Source organism: Anomalospiza imberbis, chromosome 16 (genome assembly GCF_031753505.1).
Source record: "Anomalospiza imberbis isolate Cuckoo-Finch-1a 21T00152 chromosome 16, ASM3175350v1, whole genome shotgun sequence".
Classification (NCBI taxonomy): domain Eukaryota; kingdom Metazoa; phylum Chordata; class Aves; order Passeriformes; family Viduidae; genus Anomalospiza; species Anomalospiza imberbis.
Window position 1 is genome coordinate 2,930,795 of NC_089696.1, and position 26,790 is coordinate 2,957,584.

At 46.3% G+C, this 26,790-nt stretch overlaps 1 protein-coding gene across 2 annotated transcripts in view; it reads left to right on the forward strand.

The window, feature by feature from the left end:
* The window catches only part of MGRN1 (mahogunin ring finger 1), a 50,441-nt gene that overhangs the window by 6,762 nt on the left and 16,889 nt on the right, over positions 1 to 26,790 (forward strand). For both annotated transcript variants that reach the window (XM_068206594.1, XM_068206595.1), the window contains exons 2-7: positions 736 to 854; positions 3,030 to 3,118; positions 9,984 to 10,130; positions 19,642 to 19,759; positions 22,794 to 22,860; positions 25,665 to 25,717. In XM_068206594.1, the coding sequence (XP_068062695.1) occupies positions 736 to 854; positions 3,030 to 3,118; positions 9,984 to 10,130; positions 19,642 to 19,759; positions 22,794 to 22,860; positions 25,665 to 25,717 (593 nt within the window). The remainder of the gene's footprint in view (positions 1 to 735; positions 855 to 3,029; positions 3,119 to 9,983; positions 10,131 to 19,641; positions 19,760 to 22,793; positions 22,861 to 25,664; positions 25,718 to 26,790) is intronic.

The window sequence follows — 26,790 nt, forward strand, 5'->3', positions numbered from 1 at the left end:
TACAGTCAATTCCATGCTCCAGAATCCCAGTGACCTTGCACATGCTTTGTGTCCTGAAATTTTCACTGTAGTGCATCACCTTAAAGATGAATGAAAGAAATTCGTGGTGAAACTTTCAGAGCTGACTTTCACTTTAGTCAGTCCATGTTTTTTCTCCCAGACATCCATGTTTCTGCATTTAGAACTGTCAGCATTATTAATGAAATCAGCATCAGGGTGTACAGTCTCCAGCACTCCCAGTAAAGGTTTGGAGTGGTTCTTGTGTGGGATATGGGAGTGAAAGGCAAACTTTGCTGAACAGGAGACCCTCTGCTGTGCTGAACTTTGCAGTGGGAGGAAGCCTCATCCTTCTCTGAGCAGGCCCATGGTGTTTGTGGGACTGGGCTTCACATTAGGAAGTGGAGAAAACAGGAAGAATTTACCAGAATGGAGCAATATTGGAAAGACCTGACTTTTCCTGCTTCTTGTCCCTTCTCTGGAAAACAAGTTGAAATGGAATTATCTCCACTGTAATATTTATTCTAGGTTTTTGTTTCGTTTGTTTGGTTTTTTTTTCCTTTCTTCTCCTACTGTTGGCAGTGGCCCTGAGTACTACAGGGAAGGGGTGATTAAGTGAGTATTTTCTGTGTCTTGTGGATCTTTTATACTTGTGAATTTAAAACTGCCTCGCCTTCTCCAGGAAGCACTCGTTTAGAGTTTTTTTTTTTTTCATTCTCTTGTGTTTTTTGTTTTTAGGAAACTACTTTGCAAGTCACTTCTTTATGGGAGGTGAGAAGTTTGACACCCCTCACCCTGAGGGTTACCTTTTTGGTGAGAACATGGACTTAAACTTCCTTGGAAATAGACCAGTCCAGGCAAGTTCCTATGTTCTGTTTGTTTTACTCTTTTTTGTTTCCTGCCTGTTTTGGAAAATCTTATGTAGGGTTTGCAGGGGAGAGTGGCACAGACCTAAGAGGTCCTCACTGCTTGGGAAATGTCATTCCAGTCTGTTCAGATGCAAACTGAGTTTTCCTGAGAAGCTGAATTCACCTTGGAGGCTTATTTTCACTCAGGACAGAAAGAATTAGTGGTGGGGGAAGGAGAACAGGGACTCAGGAGCAAGAATTTGGGACTAATTCTGCCTGCCTGCCTGATCAAGTGCAAAACACACTGCAGAGAAGGCTGGGAAGCAGAGCCTGAACTTCCCAAGGCTCCTGGGCATGTTGGGTGTTCAACACATGCTGTTTTCTATGTATGGGTGGCCTGACAAGGTGTAGGGCAGTGTTGAGGCAGACCTTGGCATTTTGTGGGTTTTATACCTAGGTGGGCTGCTCAGAAAGTCTCTCCTCTTTTCCTAGCGGGAACATAAATGTAGTTTTGGGCCCACAGATGTATGTGAGACTGTGAAAAGCTACTTGCTCAAGTGATTGGCTTGTTCTTGAATGTGGAATAATGTTGTTCTGAGGGAAAGACAGGAATTTTATGCAAAGTGTTACATTGTGGATTTCTCTTGCATCTCAGAACTGCTTAAAAAGAACCAAAAGGTAACAGAGTCAGAACCATTTGGAGATCTTTTCTGAGTGCTGGAGAGGAAAGGGAAGAGCTGCTTGCTTTGTTCACTATTTTCCTAGTTGTTTCTGCGGCTTCCAAACATGAAAATGAGAACTAGAAGTCATGGTTCTCCTCATCAGAAAAAGTGTGACTATTAATTCATTCATGTTTGGAATGATTGGTGGCAGTTTGGGATCACCCTGGTTTTACAAGGAAACTGAGGCAAGTTGGAGTTGGAACAGTTACAAGCACGTTCTGCTTTCTGAGTTTCTCCTCAGGCTGTGCCATTGGTCATTTTAGAACCACACTCAGTTCACAAGGATGGACAAGGAGGAATCTGGAAAGTCTTTGTTTAAGCAGGAAGTGCAGTTGGGCAACAGAATTAGGAAGGAGGGACTTGAGCTGGAGCTCTGTGGTTGTATCAGTGCTGGGCAGGCCTGGGGGTGCTCTCCACATCCCCTGCAGGGGCTGACCTGGCGGAGTTAAATTACCTGCATGTCTCAGCCTGGGTTTCCTTGCTGACATCCCAGCACTGGGTTTCATCATTTCTCCAGAGGGGAGTGGGTGAGAGGCCATTAACACCGTGGGACACTTGCCAAGTAGGTTTAAGAGAAGGAGGCTGTTGTGGAATATAGTTTGCCTATGTAAAGTTAAAGGCCTTTGGCAGCTCTGATTAATCTTCAAGAAAAAAAAAAAAAAACCAACAAAACAAAAACCCTCTTAAACACAGAGCAGCAGCACTGTTTTCTGGACGTGGGCCCAGTTCTTGCTTTGGAGTAACTGAGGCTTTGCCTCATTTCTAAGGAAATGTGTTGGTGGTCCCTGGTGCCCAGCAGGCAGGTCTGCAGCTGTACAGGTTGTGATCACCACAGTAAGCAGTTTCCTTTGCATTTCTCACTGGAGATCCTGTGCCCACTAAGGAGAATTACAGTCTGAAGAATGATTGTCCCTATTTAAAGGACAATCTGTGAGAGAAGGTTTCTTGACTGTAGAATAGAATGAGGCCCCCTATCCCTGTCTCTTTTCTTTTCAGAACATTCGCCCCATTGTTTCAGAATAAAAAGAGTTTCCCCCAGTAATCCAGGGTTTCAGCATGCTGATTAGCAGTCAGATCACTGCTTGCATGCTGTAATACACATGAAAGAGATGCATTTCTTCTGCTCAAGCTGGAGGTGGATTCTTTAGTGGAAATAAAAGCTTGGGAGAGCAAGGCTTTTCTGACTGAGAATTCAGGGTGGAGAGAAGGACCTCGTGAAAATGCCCTTTCCTAAAGTGTTTATTTCCAAGTATGAGCTGTTGCTGGGCCAGGGCAGGATTTTCACCCTGAAACACACTTGATTTATCTGTAAATAAAATTTGCCATTGCTGTTCCTTGTGGCTGCTGTACTGAATACCCTGAAAGCTACGTGCTTCTTGATTTGGGTAAATTGCATGCGAGGTAACACACTGCTACCTTTTATAATGTAATAACAGAAGAATGATTTGCCTCTTTGTTCCAGTTTCCCTATATAACTCCAGCTCCACATGAGCCAGTGAAGACACTGAGGAGTTTGGTGAACATCCGCAAGGACTCTCTCCGACTTGTGAGGTACTGCCATTACCTGAGCCTTTCATTTTACTCAACCCAGGGATCTGTCAGCCACAGCCAAACTGTATTGGTAAGGTTTTGGAGAATGGCTGATATCCAGATCCCTGTTGCTAGATATGTCCAGAGGTTTCTTTGTTCCCTTTTGAGCTTTCAGGTGGTTTATATGCTCCTTATCCAAACAATCTGTGTTTCCAAACAGGACCAATGATGTGTCTGTTTCTGCAGGACAGACTGGAGTGGTAAACAAAACCATGAAATCATTAGCACGAGCGGAAGATATTAGTCAGGTCAATAAACTTTACAGACAGATTCCTTCCTGCATTCCTGTGCAAGGAGAAGCCAGAAGGGAGCTGATTCTGGTGCGAGTCACGGGCCAGGAAGACTGATGGGTCTTGAGTGAAACTTCCTCAGGTTTCTCCTGCTGCCAAGATGAAGTTTGGTCCTAGTGTTATGCATTTTTTTAGATGGCTTGTGTCCTGTGCATGGGGGAAGGACAGTCCTGGGGATGGTAGCTCTCACTGCTCCACGCTGAGATCTGAACCAGCAGAGCTGGATTAAAGCACTGGCTCACACTCAGACCTGCAGCTGTCCCCTTTCCAGCAGATGGCTGAGGTACAGGGCCCAGCATTCAGTGTTTTGTTTGGGTCTGAGCACTGGGCAGATGTCCAGGCAGAGCCTTTCCCAACCATCCTGGCTGGAGTCGCTCCGGATTGTGCATCTCAGGGCTGGCAGGGCTCCAGCTGCAGCTCCCAGCCAAGGTGGCTCTGAGAGCGTGGTGTAACATGAGCACTTTGAGTCATAACCAAAAACCCTCCGTTTGTTTTTATGTGAAAACAGATGTGGGTCTTTTGTTTTGTTTTGTTTTAAATGAGCAAAACCTGTGGTTTCAAAGCTGATTGAGCTTCCAAATAAGTGACCATTGGTAAACTGCTCTGAAAGCTCTCTGGTTTTTCAGCATGAGGGTGAAGTACTTCTCTAGGAAAAAAGAGAAGGAATATAAGCCAAATGGGAAGTGGCTTTTTTCCCTGGGAGAGGCCTGGCTGTGAATGGAGCAGTTGGTGTGGTTTAGTACATATAGTTCTGTCATTCTGCTTTCTGTGGTCACACGTCCCGTTTCCCCAAGTAGAGTTGCAGCTCTGGACTATTTGGAATGTAGTGTCCATGCACCTTGACAGAATCTAGGTTTTCATCCATATAATTCCTGGTACTATCAGTTCTTTTTCTGCCTCACGAGCTCTCACAGGCTCTTGTGCTGCTGCTGTGTCAGTGCTGATGACAGCACTGCCAACATGACTCTATTGAATTTTGCACTGATGTAGACCCAAAATGAGGTTTTAATTGGCAGTCCCCAAGGGTACATTCTGTCTTGTGCTTTTCTACTCTTCTGGCCCAGAGGCTTTGTCTTCTTCCCTCTGTGCATGTAAAGGACACTTTGTGCCCTCTCCAGCCTGGCTTATTCACAACCAGTGGTTGAAGTTTGCACATTCTTTCCAGAGCAGAATTTACCACATCCTCCACCAAATCCAGTGATACTGAGCCAAGTGTCCAGGTGTAAAGTTCTAAGTGTATGTTCTGATGGTAGCATCCCCATAAGCTTTTTCATAGAATCCCAGACTGGTTTGGGTTGCAAGGGACCTTAAAGTCCATCTCGTTCCACCCACTGTCCCATGGGCAGGGACACTTTCCACTATCCCAGGCTGCTCCAAGCCCTGTCCAACCTGGCCTTGGACACTTCAGGGATCCAGGGGCAGCCACAGATTCTCTGGGCACCATGTGCCTCACCACCCTCACAGGGAAGAATTTCTTCCCAATATCCCATCTTACCCTGCCCTCTGGCAGTGGGAAGCAATTGCCCCTTGTCCTATTACTCCAGGCCCCTGTTGAAAGTTCCTCTCCAGCTCTCCTAGAGCCCCTTTAGGCACTGGAAGGGCTCTGAGTTCTCCCTGGAACCTTCTCTTCTCCAGGCTGATCAACAGCAACTCTCTCAGCTTGTCCTCACAGGAGAGGTGCCATGGAGGAATATAGGGAAATGTCCACTCTGGCCTTCTTTCCCAACTCTGACCAGACAAAATTCTGAGCTTTGCCAGATCCTGAATTTTTACAGGATAAACAATAAACCTGTGTTGAAGTTCTGAGACTTCAATGTCATGTATGAGTGTTTGATTTCTGGCAGGAGGAGACTGTGAACCTCAGAGCAGGGCAGCAGGAATTTTGCTGTTAACCACTAACAGAGAAAGACTTCCTTCTATTTTTCTTGTGTCCCACATTTGGCCTTGCATTGGAAGCTTTGTTTTGGAGCTCCAGTACCTGTTGTGCTGGTACTGGCTGTTCCTTCTTCTCCTGAAAGCACTTACAGCTGTAGGAGGAAGACCAGCTCAGGAGACAATGTCTGTTGTTGCACCCTGGGGCAGCTTCTCTGCTTCAACTTGTGGACTTTGGATAGCATCATGGAACAAAAGCATTGAAGGAATCAGCACCCGTGGTGGTTTGGAAGTGTGTCTGAAGCATCAGGAGTATCATGGAGAATAGTCATGGAGTGTTTTGGATAAGGGCCTGAGAGAGATGGATGGTGGGGGCTGAGGGGAGGCAGGTGAGTTGCAGGGAGTGAGAGAAAGGAAGTCCCTTCTCTCCCCTCTGCAGCACAGGGGGGCTGACCTTGGTCCTTGAATCTGTTCATCCTATGGTGGAGGTGGTGAGGGGCTGGGACTGCCTGCTCTGCAGCCCTGGATGGTGTTCAACTGCACAGATCTTTGCAGAAACCCCAAATAAGAGAACACCTGTGTTTGGTGATGCTCTCCCCTGTGAAAGTCAGTGCTGACAGAGGTGTCACTAATTCTGCTCTCACTTATTGCCTGCTCAAACACTGGGTAAATTGGATACAGTCGAGGGATACTTAACATTTATCCTGCATGTCTACTGTGTTGGTCAGGCTTCTGAATCTCCTCTAAGGATAAAATTGGGTTCGGCTCAACCTAGTTCTATAAAACTATCATGGCTGCTGTTAATTATATTTTTATCTTTTAATTCTTTAACAGACAATAAAAAGCTCCAGCCTTTCCATTGTTTTATCCAGGAGTGATGTCAGACCGGTGGCCTCAGCTCCCTTAGTCATCCTTCTTTGCCTTTTGCATCAAAACGTTGGATCAGCTATTTGTTCTCAAAAGTGGTCAGTCCCTTTCCTCTGTACCTGTGATTGTGAAGGCTCTGTGATGCACCTCTGTGCATGACCCAAAGGCACACCCAGCAAAGTCACCAGTTCCCAAATCTGTGCATGCATCTGTGGCCACCACACATGGACACTGTCTGTAGGGCTTGGCTAAATGGGCACCATAGAGTTCAAGTGCAAGTGAAGACAGACGAGCTCTTGAAGCACCTGAACCACCTCCTTATGCCACGTCCCCGTCAAAGAAAGAGGAATGCAAAATGTGTGATTTGTGTCTTGTTACTTCCCTGATGTTACATCCCACCATTCCTGCACCTTAAGGTGGTACATGAGAGGTCTTCGCCTCTCAAAATATGCACCAAAGTAGTCTTTGCTTGTTCCTCAGGCCAGCTACCATCTGTGCAGTCTTTTCTCATCTGAACTCTTTGCTCTGTGGCAGATCATAGAATCCCAGACTGGTTTGGGTTGGAAGGGACCTCAAAGCTCATCTTCTTCCACCCCCTGCCTTGGGCAGGGACGCCCTCCCCTAGACCAGGCTGCTCCATGCCCTGTCCACCCTGGCCTTGGATCCAGGGGCAGCCCCAGCTTCTCTGGGCACCCTGTGTCAGGGACTCAGCACCCTCACTGAGAAGAATTTCTTCCTCATGTCTAATCTAACCCTGCTTTCTGTCAGTGTGAAGCCATTCCCCCTTGTCTTATCACTTCAGGCCCTTGTAAATAGTCTCTCTGCATCTTTCTGTACTGTTCAGGTACTGGAAGGTTGTGGATGATTTTCTGTGCCTCCAGCAGCAGGGATGTTACAGCAGGAGGGCACAGCCTTGCTGTGACTGTCACCATTTAGGCACTTGTACGTTGCCCTCTGCTCCAGTGGTGCTGTTCCAAGCACACAAGGCTCAGCCTCTCTTCCCTCCCAGCAGATGCATCCTTCAGAACCCTTCCCTCCAGGCACTGCAGTGGCCCCTCAGTGGTTTCCCAGGGCAACAGATCTAGTCTAGTCTAGCTTTAACCCCTTATCTCCTTGGAAGGATGGAAGCACATTCTGAGTGCTGGCAGAGAGGTGCAGGGTGAGGCTGGGAGCAGGAGGGTGATCTGGGGTGCTTTTTGTGACTTCCCTGAGAAGACAAAGCAGGCAGTGGTTGTGCCAAGGACATGTTTGTGTGTGAGCTGCCCCACGCCCAGGTGTCCCCATTGGTACTTGGTACTGTCACAGGGATCTCAGGCTGTGCTGTAGCTCTCACATGTGCTGGCCATCTGTATTTAATTCCTACCTGTGCGTGAGGTGAGTCTGAAGGAGCCTCTGCCTGCAAGAGGTGCTGGTTCTCCCACCCTGCTGCTTCTGGAAGAAGTGGCAAGTCTGTCATAGGCTGCATCCTTCGTCTCCAACCTCGGATCCACGGAGTGCAGCACGGCAAGAGGAGACTTGTGCTGCTGCTCTCACACGCAACACTTGTGAGAAGATTGTTGTCCTCTGCATTCTTGGGTCAGTCCAGCACAAAATGTTGATGGTTCCTGTGTTCTTTGGGCAAATCTGCCCTTCTGCCCAGTGTTTTTTCTTTACAGCCTTCAAGTGCCATGATTTTCACTTTGAATGCAACTAGCTTGTGTGAAAATGCCATCTTGCTCTGTACTGTATATTGTGTCCAGGTTTCTGCAGATGTTAAGACTCCAGTTCTTGGGATTTGTTTTTTTTTATACTGGCATGTTGGGTGTTTTTAGCTTGATTTGCTACTCTGACCTAGGTGAACCTCTGGCTAAAGCCTCTCCAAGCCCTTCAGACAGGAATGTGGGTGTGTGCTGTAGTGGCTCACTGGGGTTACATTAGTACAAATACGTGTGATGGGTATTTGATTATACTGCTCTTAAATTTTATTTTGCACCTTCTGTATTAAATTACTGAAACTGAACATTTCATTCTTGTTCAGTGTGGTGTTAAATAAAATTCTAGCTGGAACCCTCTTAATTAGTCAGCAGTTGTTATATGTCAATGAACTTGGTAAATAAGGATTCCCTTGGCAATTTTAGATTGAATTGTGGAGGTATGTCTGCCCCAGTTCTGGGTATTTTTGACAGTACAATGTATTCATCAAGGCTGTTTAGTGAGGGGAGGGGCTGATACTAAGAAGACAGAGAGGATGCCAAGCTTTTCCTGAATAGTTGCACAGCTGCTTGGCTGTGACCCAGCCATCATGGCAATAAAGGTATTACTGACAAACAAATGAGGCTGGAGCTGAGTGACAAGTCAGTGCTGTTACACCTCTCAAAGGCAGCCTGGCTGCCCTCACCATTCCCACACAGTGCCTGAGCTCACAGTGGTGCCTGTGGTCATGGGATTTGAATTTATGGAGAAGCTGCTGCAGTGAATCACATCTATTTGTCTGTCACTTTGCTCTTCCAGGCAGGGAGAGCTTGGTCAGTTTTCAGGAGAAGAGGACACTGAGGGCAGAGCTCAGGGGGGGCTGCAGCTCCTCCCGAGGGGCAGCTCCAATCTCTGCTCCCTGTGACAGGGTCAGGAAAGGGCTGGAGCTGGGCCAGGGCAGGCTCAGGCTGGATTTTGGGAAAGGTTCTTCCCCCAGAGGATGCTGGGCACTGCCCAGGTTCCCCAGGAATGGGCACAGCCCCGAGGCTGCCAGAGCTCCAGGAGTGCTTGGACAATGCTCAGGCACAGGGTGGGATTGTTGGGGTGTCTGTACAGGGCCAGGGCTTGGACTGGATGATCCTTGGGGGTGACTTCCCACTCAGGATATTCCATCATTCTGTAATTTTCTTGTGGTGTGTTGTGTTGGCTGCTTGTTCCAAGATCTGCTGGTTTCTCTGGCCACTCCTGGCACTCTGTAGGTCCCCCTGGCCCATGGCCATAGCTCACTGCCCCAGAGCTGGCTTCAGACCTCTTCTTCAATGGATTTGTGCTTCTTCCTGCAGTAGGGAAAAGGAGTAACCCTGGCAGTGGTGATCACACAGTGGGATCCAGCTATGCAGGAGCCTGTAGCCAAATTAGGTCTCACTTTTACACTAATTGAAATAACTTCTAAGCTCATGCTATTGGTTGTCATGTGTCTGATTGCAGTTGGATATGTTAATTTTTGTTCATACAAGAAATGCGTGCGAGCTCCCGTCCCTCACAGCACCAGAGGTTTAGTTGATCGTTTGTACATTTAAAGGTGTTTGAAGTTGCTATATCTGGATGCTTTCTGAGCTAAATATCATCTTCTGTGCAATACTGGAGGTACCTTTTGTCGAGCTTCAGGAGTTCTTTGTATTACAGAAACTTTGATTTTTTTGCCTGTCTTGCACCATTTCATTGCAGAGTTAAAAGAATTACACTTTAGATTTCTCAAGTCCATGCAGGATTTCTTTAGCCCGAATACTGAGCCTAATGTGACAATTTAAAAGGAAGGAGAATGTTTCTTCTCCTCAGCATTTGACATTCAGGATCTCCCTTTCTTGTCTCATTCTGTGTCCTGGCACTGTAAGGCTGGGTGAGATCCCTCAACACCGTCGTTAGTTCACTTTAATAACTTCAGTCAGATCTTGGAAGAAACTTCCTTAGGGGAAAGAATGGAAATCTGGGAAGCCCAGGGTGGAAGCCCAGGCTGATTTGCCCGCCTGAAACACCAAGGCTGGAGTAGTCTTGTCTTTATTTCCAGAATGATCTTGTTAATACCTCATAAAGATGTGTTCTAATCCTCTGGCATTGTCTTTCAGGTATAAAGATGATGTTGACAGCCCTACTGAGGAGAATGGGAAGCAGAAGGTCCTGTACAGCCTGGAGTTCACCTTTGATGCAGATGCCCGTGTTGCCATCACAATCTACTGCCAGGCTACAGAGGAGTTTGTTGGTGGCATGGCCGTGTAAGTCCTGGGCTAGTAGGCACTTGGAGTGGCACAGGAGCTGGGATGATGAGCTGTCAGTCATCTCTCATTAATCACCCCTGGGGCAGGGCTGCCACACATGGTAGAGTGGGAAATTTCTTTTTTTTTTTTTTCTGATAACTTTGAATTTTACTTTCGACTCCCTCATATAGCCTATATCTTCTCTTGTTCCCTTTTTGGTTTGGTTTAAGGGTGTAGGGAAACCATTCTGTGTGCAACAAAGGAGAGGAACTCACAGTTGTATGTTTTGTCAATGAAGTGTTCTGTGAAATTAAAAAACCAACCACCCTTCCCTTCAAATACTACCTATTTTTTTTCCCTAGACCACCCAATTCACTGCCTTTCTGTGTTCCCTGTGACAGGAGCATCTGGGCCACCAAAGTAAAGTTCAGTCTGACATTAACAGAGCAAATCTGTGGCATTGAGGCCCACCCAAAGCCCATTTTGGGAGAAATGCCCAGCTCAACACTGGGTGTTGGGAGATGGGAGAGGATTTACTTCCTGAAGCCCTGTCTATGTGTGTTTCCATGCCATCTTTCCTGACATTAGTCCTTGGTTAGCTGTGGAAAGAATGACCAAAATGTCAATTGTGGGAACCTTCTCATATCCTGATAGTACATCTCTCCAGAATTTAAAGCCTTTTTATCTAAATCAGCACATTTAAACCATTCCAGTCAGCACTGTATCCCACAAGACTATGAAAAATTTCCTCTTCATGTTCGAGCAAAGGTGGCTGCAATGTGCTCTGCCTGGTGTGAGCTGCTGGTATGGTATGGTGCACTTCCAATGGCCATGGGACAAAGAATTCCTTTGGCTCCAGGGGTAAAGGAAGATTCAGGCTGCAGAAGCTCTTGGCTTCCTCTAGCAGAGGCTTTTGGCTGACCAGAGGCTCCTGGACATAGAGCTGATGGCTTCTGCAGTGATGCTCTGGAGCTGGGGCTAAACTTTGCCTTGGTTGAGGGGATCTGCAGAGGCTTCAGCAGGGAGAAATATCTTTGGCAAACCATAACAGGGCTTCTTTGTTTTATGCAAAGTATAAACATCCCGCTAATGATCACTGGCTAGTGTATTTTTAGAAATGAGAGTAGCTCAATTCTCCAGTCCAGATATGCATTCCTTCAAACCGGAGGGTACCCTGATCCAGAATTTATGTTTGGGCCCATTTCCCTTCTTCTTTTGAAGCCTATGGCTGCCTTTATTTTGGGGAGGTAATAAGTGAGCTCCTTTTTAAAGTGCTTGAAAATTATCTCTCAACAAACTCTGAATACACTTTCTGTTTAGATCCAGCTTTTCCAGAGCAGAGCTGAATGCAGCCTTAGAAATCCTGATAAAGTTTCCATGTTCTGTCTCTTAGGTCCTTAGGTTTCCTGTGAATTTAGTGCTAGTGAAGGTGTTGGAATGGCAGCCTTGGAGATTGAAGTCCTCTTTCCCTAACACAGGTACAACGTGGAGAGGTGGCCAGTGTCCCTGGTGCTGCCCTGCAGTGTTCCTTGGTTTTTGACCTAAGAAGGAAACCATCCATGGGCTAATGGGGAGAACTGAGGGCCTCTATGGCCAGGGTGGATGTATTTACATTGCTAGATTAAGCCACGGCTCAAATCAGTAAGGCTTGGTTTAAATCACTGATTTGGATCTTGTTTTCCCCTGTTAGTTTATCCTGAAGGAGTATTTCATTGTCATTGGTCAGTAGCAATGAAACATCTGCATCTACAGCACAGTGAGCTTCATAACAAACCTTGTGCTGTATTTTTTATGCCACAGTCTGTAAAGAATATCCATATAGTTTAAAATCTATTTTTCAGACTCCCACTTCTGTGTTTTATGCCAAAATGGCAATAACCCAAAGTTATTCTAAAAAGAAATATTTTAATTATTTTTTTTAAGCCCACGTCTTGAACCAGGCTGTGTTGGGCTGAAATTGTACCTGAGTGACCCAAGACCAACAGTGTTTATTCTTGTTGGTTAAACTGCTCATGTTGGACTCTTTAAAGACTCTCTTGTCAAGTTGTGCCTTGAAGAATAATTGCTTAATAGAATTGTTTTAGTTAGCAAATATAACCAACTGTTTCTGGACAGAGGGTGTTTTCCGTCCTCTGTAACTAGTAGCTCTCCTGTTGGTTGGTTGGAGGACGAGAACAGGTTTTGGTTCATTTAAGAACACTTTTTATTCTGAAATTTAGTGCGATGCACTGAGCCGGTGACTGTCACCAGTGCTGTTATCTGTCCTTTAAAACTTGTGCAGCAAACATGAACTACCCAGTGGCTTTTAAATTAAATTTGAACAATTCCTAGGTAGAATTTCTGAACATGAACAGAGCTGTTGAATTCAAAGACTTTTTTTTTTAAATGTGATTTTTTTTAATCCACCCTGTCCATGGTTCAGTGAGAGAGAGATGTCTGTTAGATGGCAGAGCTGAAGCCTGTGTTCCTGAACCCTCTGCATGAAACCAGGATCAGCAGTGATTTCCCCACTAATGAAAAACTAGCCAATGGTTCTGTGCTGTCCTGCTGGGGTGGCAGCAGTCCCTGGTGCACTAAACCTTCTAAAAGGTCAAAGCACCCACATTCAGCTCTTTCTTCCACTTCTGGCCTTTCATTTAATAAATCATACGTTCATTCTCCATAATACAGGAGTGATGAACTGCCTGTGTCTGCTCTGGGGTGCTTGAACAATAAATGTTATGTAAATGTGGGTGCAGGGGCTGCACCAGAAGCCAGGGAACTTTTTGGAAGGCGAAGGCATGATCCTGATTTTGTGCAGATGTGGAGGGGGAAGTCAGATACAAATATAGACTTTATAAGCTGCTTTAATTCAACCCAGGCTATTTTTCCATGTGGAAGTGGCTCCTGAAGCACGTCTTGGGGCCAGTGCAGCTGCCCAAGTAGGCATCTCTGCTTCTCTGGATTTGCTGGCTGCTAGTAAAAACCTTTTGAAGCTCTGGTTTCTACTTTGCAAAGCAATTCTGTAAGAGCAGTGCTGTAATTACTTTGAGTTATTCTTTTCAAATTCTAGTGGAAAAAAAAAATCTGGGCTGCATTCTTAGAGCTCTGAGTGGAGTGAGTGCATTTCAGTGCACTAACAGGAATGCAGCTTTCCCCTGCCTGGGCTGGTGGATTTTCCTTTTCCTCAATCTCTTTTGCTAACAGCTGCATTCATGGAACAAGCATGTGCAAAAGCTGTCCTGTGTATAAGTCAACACTTTTTCTATTGCACTTGATTGGGATGAAGATGCTCTTGAAAACAAAACACCTTTTTTTTTCCACTCTCCTAAATTAATGCTGAATCCTAAAATGGGAGAAACTTTCTGGCTCCCTGTGAAAAGCAGGAATTTTCTCCCAGCTCTTAGCCTGCAGCATGGCTCCTTAGAAATGCTAAACAAGTTATTCCTGCTTCCCTGCTGGAACAGCCGCTGATCCTGATAGTATCAGCTCTCCTGCAAAACTCCTGCCAGGAACGTGGTTGTGGTCATGCAGTTTGGGGTGAGAGGAGGGAGGGGAGGGAAGAGAAGGGAAGGTGGCTCTCCCTGAGCAGTGGCTTTGCTTGTTGTGGAGCCTCTGCTCACCTGAGAGCCGCAGCTCTGTGTCTTGGGCCTGGCTTTGGGATTAGCTGGTTTCCATGACCAAGGGGAAGGCTTTCTGCAAGCCAGGGAGCTTCCTCCTGGAGTTATTTGGGCTCCATTTTAGAGCTGGTGGCTTCGTCAGTCCTGTCCTAACCTGTCTCAAAGTATGTTCAGCAGACTTTCCCAGGTAATTGTGCTGGGAGATACACTCAGCTGCAGTATTTCCTAGCCAAGATGCTGGGAACACATAGCTGCCAACAGCTGCTTGCCTCTTGTCCTGAACTGTTGAACTCACGGGGAGCTGTGTCATCACTTTTGTGGGACCACAGATGACCAGCAAGGTCGGGTGAAGGTGACTGTGTTGGTGATTATAAAGGTGTGTTCACCTTTGCAGCCCCATGCCCAGGGGAAGGTACCCTGCACTTCCTGGTGCTAGTGCAGATATGTGTAGAAGCCTTTTGGATGAAACAGAAATTAGTTTAAATCTGGAGAGGACTGCTCCTCTCACCTCTGAAGTGCCTTTTGCTTGGTTACTTTGTGATGAGAACTCACTCTAAAGATGAAACTTATCAGTTCTCAGAGGATGAGCTAGTGCATCACCCCAAGTGTAACAGATCTACCTATGTCCAAGTCTCTTTAGTGGTAAGGGTAAGGAATTAGCACTGACCTGCCTCTGAACAGCTCAAGACTCCCCCACCCAGTATCTTCAGTTTTATTTCTTTTTCTGGCTGTGTCCATTTTCTTTAGTTTTGGAAATCAGGGGAAACTTGGAGGTGTGTGAGCTGTGCCTCAACTACTCACTCACTAGTGGTTGCCCATAATGTAATTTCCCTCCAGATAAAGGAGAGGGTACTCTGCATTGCATTTCCACTGTGGGGCTGGCAGCAGCTCATAGAGAATAGTTAAAAGACTCCCAGTTGTAGCCTGCCTTCTCCTGCAGTAACTGGTTCATGTGTTTGTACCTTAGATACCCTTGGTTTGGGAGACAAGTGTGTTTTTGGAGCAGGCTGCAGAGATACTTGTGTTCTCTTTTTATGAGTACATCCCTGCCTTGTCTGGCAAAATCTTGGATGTGCACACCATTAGCCTGCTCCTGGGAGGGCCCCTGGGACTGTTCCAGCTGTAGGTGTCCTGCTGACTAGCAGGAAGAATTGTGCAGTTCAAACATGACAGCAGCGGTTCTTTCCTCAGGGGAAGAAGTCAAACCAAGCCTGGAGCTGGAAGCACTTAAAAGAGCCAGTTCTGAAGGCATGAGCAATCCAGGCAGATCAGGAACTCATAATAAATATGACGTGAGAGCTTTGAGTCTTGCAGCCCATTCTTATGAAAAAGATCTTCCTTTTTGGACAGAAAAAAATCTCTCCCATATCCCAGTGCTGTTGCCAAGTTCTATTTTCTCAATATAAAGAGAAAACAGAATGAAAATAGGTCAGTCTAGCTCTGCAATCCTTGCCCTTTCCGGGCTGTGCTGTTTGTGTTGCTGATGTGCAAATGGATTTATTAAAAAAATAAACCCCATTTCCATGTTTGTTTTGCAATGCCTGCTGCACTGATCCCAAACCTCCTCCCGCAGTCTTCTGAGCTGATGGGGGACATGACACTGCAATGATTCCCTGCTCTGCCTGCGTGTGGAAGTTGGAAGAGTTGGGTCCCAAAATGAAATCCAACGGGTGGCTCAGTACATGGTTGTTTTAATTCAAGCTTGCGTAGGAGACAGAGGCACAAAGATATTCCTTTGGTTATTTAATGGCCTCTGTCTGTTCAGGGCCTTTGAAAGGTGCTCTTGCTGCTTTTGGCTGTGGTGATTAATATGAATTCTTTGTGCAGAGGTTTCTTCTGTGTGAAGAAATCAGAGGCAAGTGGTGGGTTTTGCTAGGAACAAGCCTTTATGGCTTTGATCCAGGCACACACCAGTCCCCAACACTGGAGTGTGCAGAGTTCACAGGCTGGAGAGCCAAATTTTATAGATTGCAGCGAGCAGACAAACCCTCTGTCTGTCTTAAGAGTTGTGGCCTTTGTGCCTCTCTGTGTGGCTGTTGTGTGAGCTTTGAAGCCTGGCTGGAGCCAGGAGCGTGGTGCTCCCAGCAGCTGGAGACAGAGCTCTGGAGGGACTGAAGGGGAATGTGGGCACTGGGGTGTCAGCTGCATGGGGAGGAGGTTGTCTTTGCCTGGCTTGGAGTGGAAACTCGGTCCTGAAGGAAGCAGGAGGGGAGGAGAAGAGTCTCAGAGATTTCGAGTGCAATGCCTTAGCACCTGCTTAACCTCCAAACTCCTCGTGGGAGCCTCTGTGGGGTGGATCTTGTCTAATTCTGACTGAGACCCAGGGCTATGGCCTTCCTGTAGTTTGGTAGTGTTTCTATTATCAGTAAAAGTCACTGAGAGTTGAAACATTTGTTCAATTTCCCTCTTCCCCAAAAGCTGACCTGTGGGATCCTGCCTCAGAATGAAAGGGGAATGAGCAGGTGGGAGAGAGAGGAGGAGAGGATACTTGTTCCACATCACCTCCCGTCCCCTTAAACACCAGCAGAACTTGACTGACTCCTTCCTCATCACCTGTAAGAGGACACAGAGGGCAGTCACAGCCTGTGGCAGTGGCAGAATTGTTTCCTGAGTACCCTCTGAAGCTCTCCTTATCCTTGGTTCATTACAGATTGCCATGAAACACATTTAGCTGCTACTAAAGAAGGAGGACTCTTGTTCTGTCTACAGGCTCTTCAAAGCACAGATTCTCTTGGCCATTTCTAGTCAAAAGTGTTACTTAGGGGCAGCACTGCTCCATGCATCCTGCTTTTCCTGAGGAATGGGGTCTGGACAGTGTTCTGTGTAAGTCAGGCAGCCTGGCAAGGATCCTCGTGTGGCACTTCTCAGTCAGGGGTCCCAGTATGCTTGTGGGAGCAGGAGCTGCCCTTTGTCTGCCCGAGACAGCCCCAGTGCCAGGCACAGCTGAGTGGGAGCACAGCAGTGAAGAAATCTGCAGGAGATGGGACTGGTGCCCTGCTGAGAACTTCCCTAGGCACAGACCAGGCATGAGGGAAGGGGGAAACACCCCAGTGAGCATGTAGCAACAGAAGTTTAATTCTGCTTAGCCAAACTCTAGCATGGCACTTTTGACTAGGGAGCTGCTTAGGGTCTGCAGGTGCCACAGACTGAGTTTCTCTGTGCAGACAGTGAGTGCTTCTCAGCTGACAGAGGAAGAGTGAGACTGGGGAATAATTTTAGTTTGTACCAGTTCTCTCAGAAATCACTGGGATATAGTCACAGGGCCTCTCATCTGCTGGTTCTCTGATACACAGCTGGCTTTAGAGCGTTTGACACGAGGGAAGGAGGAGTCAGTGCAGAGTGTAGTTTGCTTTTTGTGAGTAAAGGTGTGTCACAGAGCTCACAGGAGGAGATGGGCTGCATGCACCCTGAGGTCAGAGCTGGGGGCTGCTGCTGCAGCCAGCAGCGGGGTACCTCGGGTTGCTTGTGATTCTCGTGCTGCCAGGGGTACCTGAGCAAACAAACAGGTTTACAATAATGTCACAGAGGATTTCTGCTTGGTTCTGGCCTTATAGGACAGACTCCCCTCACTTCTCCACTGTCCTGAGCTGCCAGTGGTCACAAGGTGGTTTTGTCCTTCTCTGGATGGAGGCCTGGCCTAGTGCAGTCTGAGCAACAGCAGCCCAAACATTCAGCTTTCATACTTCATGCAGAAAGAGGCAGCGTGTTGCTTTTCTGCTGTGCTTGATTCTTTGATACATGCTCTCTTTTTCTGTAACACATCTGCACAGCTCTACAGAGCTTCCCTGCTGTTGTTTGCTGTGAGCCCCCAGCAGCACAGGCAGGGAATAGATGACTGTGAATACAGCAGATGCCAACCAGAGGGGCAGGGGATGGGTAGAGGCCCCTTAGACCCTGATATGCAGGATATCTGCTTTGAAACAGCTTATCGAGTTTCCCTCCTGTGTAGCACAGGGAGTGTTGTCTTGTGCAGAGAGCCTTTGCATCCCACTGGAAGGATGATCCATTTCTGTCAGTCAGGGGCCATCAGACTTGCAGGGAATTCACCAGCCCGCTGGCTGCAGGTGTTCAGAGTTACCTGGGTGTTCAAATCCCAGTCTGACGTGTTTTGGCAACGGGGGCCAGGCAGTCACACAGTCTGAGGCATAAAGCTCACTTGGGGAAGCCTCCTTAATAATTTTGTCCTACTCTTCAGCTCAGAAAATCTATGTGCCTGGTTTATTTCTTTTCCCAGGGACGGCGAGAGCAGCAAGTCAATGTGAGTATTTTTCTGCCCTGTCCTCCTTGGAAGAGTGTTATTTGTTTTTCTGTTGCAGCCTAGTTTGGGTTTATGATGCTGTAAATGCAGGTCCTCCAGCATTCCTGGCACTCAGCAGCATCATGTTTACACCCCTTTCCCATCTCCACTCTCTCCTCTGCACTTTATTCCCAGTAAGTTCCTGACTTGCTGTCACCTTAGATAAGTCACTCTTCCATCTCCTGCTTTCCCAGCTGTGGAGGGAGAATTGTGCCTCTCTGCAGAGCTGGAAAGCTTTGAGAGTACCACAAAAGGAGCTAGATACAGGCTTGCTCTATTCATTGTGCTTGACAACTCAGTAAATAAAACTTCACTCAATTGCTTGCTCTGTAATTCACATATAAAAGACCTGTCACTCTGATCTCCCCCACACCATGCTTGAAATGCAAAGGATGGAGTGAGACCTTCTAGTAAAGCAGCACAATTTCAGCACAGTACAGAATGGGCTCTGAGGGTATTGTCATAAATAACTTAATGCACCTGCCTTGGCAGGAAGAGCAGAGTGCACGTGATGGACCTGCCTTTTGTCACGACCTTCCAGCATTTAACATGGATCTTGTGACACTTGACCTTCTGGATCCTCAGAGGGTGCCAGAACTGTTGTAGCTTTCCAGAGGAAGGCAGAGGATTTTCTTGTAGAGCTGGAGCCTTTCTTGTCACTGTGCTGAGGGAGGATGTTGCTGCAGTGTCTCTTGGGCAGGGGATCTCTCACCCTCTCTCCAGTTTGTCAGCGTGCTCTGAGCACACAGTTGGTAATTTGACAAGAAATTGGTGGCAAAGGCAGCTTCAGCTGTTCCCACCCTGCTTTGGGGTTCACTGCCTCCTCTCCTGTGCCAGAATTGGGAGAGGCTGTGCACATCCAGCTCAAGACATCGTCCTCCAGAAAGGGGGAGTGGGCAGGGAGGACAGCACCAGGTGGGCTCAGGGTGCAGAAGGTGGTGGATAGCAGCTGTGGTCCCATTCCAGATGTTTATCCCAGCCTGGCAGTGCTGGTGTTTCGGTGACAAGCTTTGAGACAGTGGAAGAATTGTGACTCTTCTCTGGGTGGCCGGGGTGGACGATGGTTGGTTTCTCTCAGGTGGTGTTGGTAGCCCTGCAACACCCCTGGGAAAGCACAGGAGGGATTCAGGAGTGGATTGGAATGGCTCAGCAGGATGGTGGAAGCCAAGCAGCATTTCCTGCTGTGGAGCTGTCGCACTGAGGCACAGGAGAGCTTTCAGCACTGAGCTGGGTTGTCTGTTCCCAGTGTTAGGTCATAGCTCATTCTTCCTGGGTTTCCTGCAGAAATCAGGACTGTGCTGGGCTTAAAGCCAGCATTGCCTAGGCCATGGACTCAGGGAGCAGGCCTTTGCCAAGCTGCCGCACGCCCCTGTACTCCAACACCCAGGCAGGTCAGTATGGACACGATCAGACCTTGCCTGTCTGCGCTGCTTTCTCTTTCCTGTGCTCACCTTCTTGCTTTGACCTTTCCCTTCCCTCTTTGTGTCCCCACTGAATGGCTGCCAGCCCCTGCCAGCTCTGCCCTTAGAGCTGCCACTTGTGATTCCTGAAAGGCCGACGGGCGGGAGTGAGCGAGAGCCGGGCAGGGAGCAGTCGTTTGTTACAGCGAGTTTTCTTTTTCCCCTTCCTTCAGATACAGCACAAAGAATCCCTCTCTGCAGTCCGAGACAGTTCATTACAAGAGAGGGGTAAGCCAGCAATTCTCCCTGCCTTCCTTCAAGATTGATTTCTCAGAGTGGAAGGACGATGAGGTAAGTGTCTTCTCGGTGTCCCCTTCTTTCCGCACCCTGTTGTCCCCAAAGCACTGGCCTCTGTGTAGTGCCATGCAGTTATGGCTGGAAGACACTTTCTCCCAGCTCCTCCAGTGTGTTTTGTGGGTACCGCCCTGGGAGGAGCAGTATGGGAACTTGGCAGATCAGGGCAACTGGGAGGAAATCCAGAGAAGTGACTTTTGATATCACTGATCAGCTGATTCAGGAGGGAGGCTGCAGAGACTGCCACTGGAGCTTGTCCTGGAAAACCTGCTTTCCTTGGCCTTCCTCTCCCTGCCAGCCAAAGAGCTTGTGGGAGCAAATGTCTGTCATGATCTCAGTTTTTGTGGATTTTAGTTGTAAGATTTTGGGGTTTTTTGGGTGGTGCTCTAGAACAGCGGTCTCCAAAGTGAGGTGCATGCAATACAATTCATTGGGGTGTGGCAAGGACTTCAGAACCACGTGTATATAACCCACAGATGATAAGCACACGTATATTGGGAATGTGTGCTCAAAACACGTTACTGATGGCATGAATAGCCAGAATAGTTTGGAGACCACTGCTCTGGAAGAGTCCTGTTCTGTTAAAGGGCCACTGTTATCTGTAGCAGTGTTGTGAGGGGATATTCTCCTTCTGGGGCAGATTTACACCGGCGCATCAATGCTGAATAAGGGAATGTTTTCCTCTTCCTTATTTAACCCATAACTGCAAACAGACCAGGATTTGGTTTTAATTAAGGTTTGTGGCTTTTATGTATACCAAGATTTGTGGAGTCCTGTTAATTTTGGTATCTTTGGTATCTGCAAATTTCCAACATGGGCAGTAAGCCTTTTGTTTCTGAGCCTTAAAACTTTCACCCAAGTGCTTCCCCTGCACATGGCATAGGGAAGGAAAGCCTCGGTCTTTCCCCTGCTCTGTGCAGAATTGTGGTAAGAGATTTCAAAGGTAGAGTAGTTGTTCTGTACCTAATATATTTGTTCCTGTGGACCCCTCTCGTGGGTAGTGCACACTGATAATGGTGTTCATTTCCTGACCCAAGCCTGTGCAAGTGTATTGTGTATGTGAACCTGGTAGATAACTCTACCTATTAAAAAAAAAAAAAAAAGAAAAAAAGAAGAAGAATAAAAAAGAGGAAAAAATGAAAAAAAAATCTTTCATGTATTTGAAAGATTGAATAGCTATTGTCCTGAAGTTACAGTTACAACTATAATCAGTCCCGTGCCTTAACAAATGCCGTGGTGGTTACCAAGAGCCTGCAGAGTCTGGTCTCCTGATGTCTTGGCTTCTCTGCCAATAGATGATTTCACAAGTTCAGCCTACAAAAGCCTGGAAGAGCTGCTTTTCAATCCCTTCTGTTGTCTGAGAGAGCTCAGTTCCCTTTCTTCTTAAAGAATTGAGAAGCTTCATTTTTATTTTTGTTCCTGTCAGCAAGGTTTTAACTCAAGTACTAAAGTCATATCCCTTTGACAGCTTAAAGGAAAGTGAGTTTCCAGCTCTCTTTGCTTGTTCTGCTGCTTCCTCTGTTTCTTCTTTTTTCATTGGTGTTACTAGGAGCTGGAAAAAAATGTGGAACAAGCACTGTAATTCCAAAGAATTTCCCCTCCCATGTCAGCTCTGTGTTACATATTGGTCCTTGTCCTAAATCTTCTAAAACTGGCCACCAAAATGCAGCACTTCTATATGAGACAGCTGGCAGTGTCTTAGCTGAGTGCAATTGACATTTCAGATTTCTTTCCAGCTTTGTTATTGGTGTTGTTCAAAACCCCCAGATTTATTTCATATTTTTGCTTACTGTTATACTCGGATATGACGTAGATCTTGGCTGGGGAAGAGGGAGACTGATGTTGTATTGGGTTGTTCTGTAAAAAAAAATTATAAAAGTTTATTTTATCTTCTTCATTTACTGATTTGCTGGGAAATTATAGAGTGTGGCTTGTGTCAAGTGAGTTGTGTTCAAGGCCCTAAAATTGATTGTGAAATGGTTCCTTAAAGAGGCCTTTTGTTCAAGAACACTGGAATTTATATGGTCAAGCACCCTCAGTTCTGTCATGTGACTCTCCCTTCAAATGGTTTATCTTTTGAGGAACTGGAGCAAATCAGGCTGCAAATGATGCTGGGGCTGTGGCAAAGTGATGGAAACCCCAAAGCACTGTCTGAACGGTGCTGCAGCACCTGGAATTGGGTCTCACTTCATGGAGAAACTGAAAGCAGATTACCTGGAGCATCAGGGTGAAATGACATCTTTTTCTCAGTCTTGGCAAGAGATGAGACAAAACCATCCAAGTTGGTAATTAACAAAACCAACAGAAATCCAGTCTCTGAACCACTTCCTTTCCTGGCTTAGGACAGTGTTTGTAAGGTTGCCTTTTCCTGGTATTTCTAAGATGATACAGAGCTTTTGATGTGCTTTAATGAAGTGTAGGGCAAAGGGAGAAACTGAGACTGTTTCCCTTGCACTCAAATTTTCACTTTCACCAATTAGAAGCTCAAGGACCTGCATTTCATAACATGCCAAGAGATGAAAATCAGTCCTGTGTTTCCTTAAAGTGTTGTGTGAGCTTGAAGTTTTGCAGATTTTCCTTCTGTGTCTTCAGGAACTTCATACCAGAGCCAGGGTCTCTTTGTGGTGTTGGGAGCACAATGTGCTGCTGTGCTGAGGGAAATATATGCTGTTGTATGGAGGCAAAATTGTGGCACTGGATATATTTTGAGAAACTTATCCTACTACAAATCACTCAGAAGACTTTTAGATCTATGCATTAATGAGAATTAAATACCATTTGGAATTCCAACTGAGATCCTTTCCTTGCTTTGCTGGTGTTTAGTGCCACATCAATGTGTGTATGTTGGAGTTGACTCCCTTTTTAAAGTTGGTGCCTGGAATTTTAAATCCTCCTGCTCTGTTGTGTCCTTTTGAGACCGGGAGCTGGGGTTCTGTCAGAAGGGCCCTTCACTGAGCTAACATGATCTCCAGTGTTGTCTTCAGGCAGGTCTGGTGTGAATTGTGTAACCTCAGCTCATTTCTTTCCTCAGCTGAACTTTGACTTGGACCGTGGTGTGTTCCCTGTGGTCATCCGGGCAGTGGTGGATGAAGGGGATGGTAAGAATTGATGTTCTGTTCCCGTGGTCTTCTCCTGGCTCTCTCTGAGCTGTGTGACCCCTTTCAGGACTGGCCTCCTTGGAGAACTTTTCTAGAATAAAAATATTTCATGAGTTCACTCTAACTTCCCTTTATTAAAAGGGCCAAGCTAACCACATAAAAAACATACTTTTAAAAATAGCCTTCATTTTTTTTACAGGAAAAATGGCCAAGTATTTAGTGTTGGAATAGTGTTTAGGAGAGCTCCTGGCTCTGCCACCAGTGCCAGGCACACAAATTAGAGCAAATGACATCCTTGCTTGTTGGGTTTTGCTTTTGCAGTTTATAGGTAAGGAGGGTTTATAGGTAAGGCTGATCTTTTCTCCCTCTTGGAGGGGTCATTTGTCTTCCTAAAAACCTGGAAATGGGCAGAGAAAAGGAAATGGCTTTAAAATACTCAGGTCACTCTTCAGTCAAATGCAGCTTCCTTCAGCAGTTTGAAATTATACTTTTTCTGAGGATGTTGAATGGGTATAATAAAAGAGCATAACCTTTCAGGAGAAATATTGTTGATTAAAATTTAAAAATAATTAATAACTAATCATAATTTGTAATTATGATTAGGAGAGGATAGTCCAGTGAATATTTGAGTATTACTTTTAGATTATTACTGACCATACATGATATTTCCCTTAGATTTGTGCTTTTGGGCTCATCTGGAGTGTCAGCAATGAACAGGGCACAAGGAAGTCACATTTTCTTTGAAACTGGGGGCTTTCATGGTCAGCAGGACCAGCATTTCACTTCTGTAACATTTTGTACAAAATTTAAAATAATTAGAAAATAAAAAAATCCATTGTTGATCACATTGTTTAGGTCAGTCACCTGCTCAGTTTCTTATGTTGTAAATGTGAAAAAGCCCAAAAACTCACTACATTGTTTTACATTGTTTTACAGTCTTCCAAGCAGACAGAAATAGAACTGAATGAGCCAATTTAAAGAGTGACTAACAAAGCACAGGGCAACATAAAGGAAATTACTTCTAAAGTGCATCTATTTTTAGTGATTTCAAGCACTGTTAGTAAAATCGACATATATGTGTATTTCTTGACCATAAATATAAAACAGCCTCCTCTGTTTATGGAACTTCAGGCAAGGTGTTTATACTCTATAATGTTGGGCATGTCTAGAAGGATCAAAAATAGAACAGGAGGCAGTATGGGAAGCATACATTTATGCACATACCATGCCCATTCTTAGCCAATAATGTGCTCCCATCTATTTTAATAACCTAGAAAACCAACTGCTTTTAAATCCCCTCCTGGAAAGAATATCAACACAAAAATGTGTGAGATTTGAGGAAATGGTGTATTTTGGTTCTTTTTTTAACTGATGGGACTGGAAGGAGCTGGCGTGGTGTGTTTGGAGCACCTGGAAAATTGCAGCTGTTAAATAAGGTTGAGTGGTAAATTAAAATAGCAGTCAGGGAGATGCTGGTTTGGGCTGAACTCTGCCATGGCTTGCAGTGTTAGCCCTGCCCCACTGCTGCCAGTGGGATTGTTCCCAGGGAGAGGCAGAGAACAGGAAGGAAAGGTGCTGCACAGAGCAGGTCACTCCACTCTGAATTGTTACCTCTTCCTTGGCCACTCAGACTGAGAGAAGGGACCTGAATTTTGTTTACTCTGAGAGTTAGAGCAGCCTTGCTCTTGGCTGGCAGTGAGAGGAGCAAGGAGATGTGTTCCCAGTTTTAACCCCCTTTTCTGCATTTTGTCGTGTTCCTGATTCCACCCAAATTGCCATGACCAACCTCAGTTACCCAGCAAATCTGCAGGCAAATGTCCCCTCTCTCACATACGGCTGTTTCCAAACATGGTCTGTGTGCCATAGTCCAGGGAATTGTTCCTCTGTTGTCTCTGCTGTTCTGGGAGCTCAGAGGAAACCTTTTCCCTTTTAGACAGAGCAGGAGTTGCTTCCTTGAGCTGCACCTTCCAGGCAGAGCTCTCCTGCCTGTGCTGAGCACAGCCCTCGGCACTCCAAGCAGCATGAGTGCTTCCATGCCTTCCTTCCCTCTGTGACTCCTTCACAAATTCTGTCTCCCATTTCCTTATGATGAGTCTGAACAGGATTCAGGAAAAGGATCCAACCAGCTGGAGCTGAGCAGAACCTTAGAGTCAGAGTGAGAGAGACTGGGATTGTACCTCGTCTCCTCTTCGCTCTGTTTGCTGAAGTAGCCAGGAATGCAGTACTGAAACCTCTGACAGCCCCTTCCCATTGCTGTGGGATTAAGAGGGAACCCTCAAGTTTGGAAGAGGGAAATGCTGGTCTTTGGTGAAAGCTGGACAGAGATGTTTCAGTGTTTGAAACCAGTATGTGAAATAAATGTTTTATAAGCATGTCTGACTAGACTGAAATAAAGTGATAAGTAACAGGGCTGGAAGTGCTGCCAGTTGCTGTTAAACTGGATAGATCAGTGATAAATTCAGGTAATTAAGCCCAGGAATTTCAGGGGAGAGGAGAATCCCACTGAGTGCTTTGTTTTACTGTCCCTTTCCAACCTCTGCTAACAAAGGGGGATAGTTTGGAGCACCCACAATGATGAAGGGATGGTTGTGTAGGACCCACCACAGAGCCCAGCAGGGTTTTGTTCTTGCTCTGTTCTGAACCAACCTGATGACAAGATAAGAAAAGTTCTACATGCAGGAGAAGGTGAAAATAGAACAGATGGAAGCTCAGAAATTGTAAGTGGACTAAAATTCAACTCAGGATACTTTTATGCTGGTGCTGCTTGAGAGGTTTAACCAGTTCTGCTCTTTCTCTTTTTGCAGTGGTGGTTGAGGTCACTGGTCATGCCCATGTTCTTCTGGCTGCATTTGAAAAGGTAAATGAGGGTATTTTTATCCCTCTGTCCCTGTTCTTGTGTATGTAAACATTTCCACGGGTCATTAGTTTGTATTTATATAACACTTGCAGCGGAGTCCTGGCCTGTGCCTGGGGTTCCTGGGTGCTGCTGTAGTACAAAGAATTATTTGCAGCAGCTCCTGTGCAGCCTGTAATTATCATTTGTACCTGAGCTGGTCACTCAGGGACCAGCAGGGGTGTTTCCTGTGTTCCCATGGAGGGTGGAAGGTGTTGGCCATGGCTGCTGCCACTGCTGCCATGCAGTTCTCCAGGGCTTCATGGTTTTTGCAGAACTGGATCTGCTGTGTCCAGACCCTGTTGCACTATTGTTAAGCCTGAGTTTACACACAGGACCAAGCCCTGTTGGAAGGATTGGGATGCATCTTATGTAAAGGCTGAGTTCCACTGCTTTTGAGTGGTGTGTTTGATGTAACTGACCCCTGCCTACACGGTAAGGCCAAGCTGTGTGCACAAGTCTTAAAAAAACTCTCTTCCCTTGGTAACTGGACCCTGAAAACAGTTGCAATATCCTTAACTGCATAACCATAGCATTACCCTGTTGGGTCTGGTTGTGGTAATACTGCAGCCACATTTTCTGGGCAGGTGATACTTGCAGTGACACGCTGAGGTGAGGCAAGAGCTGCTGGAGCAGAGCTGGAAATGTAGAGGGGAGCAGCATCAGTGCTGTGCTGTTGGAAATTCCCCACTTCCCAGCTGGCAGGTGGTTGACTTGTGTATTTCAGTGTGCCTGGTCCCTGCCAGGTCCTAATTCTGTTCCTCTGAGGTGGATAATGTGGATGGTGACAAGCTGAGTCAGAGGGCATGGCAAGCACAGTCAGTCCTAAGGAAGCATGTGGCTGGAAGATGCTCTAAGTGTTCTAGGTTGCTTTTTTTGTTGGACTTGATCTGTGAAGAAAGTGAGATTTTCCCTGTAAGAAAGGCTGCTCTGAGCACTGGCTTTGTAGGTAGCTTTACTCCTGGCAGTTGGACATCTGTCAGAAAGGAGATGGAGTCAGCTGCAGCACCCCTAGGACCAGGGTAGGGATGTTATTG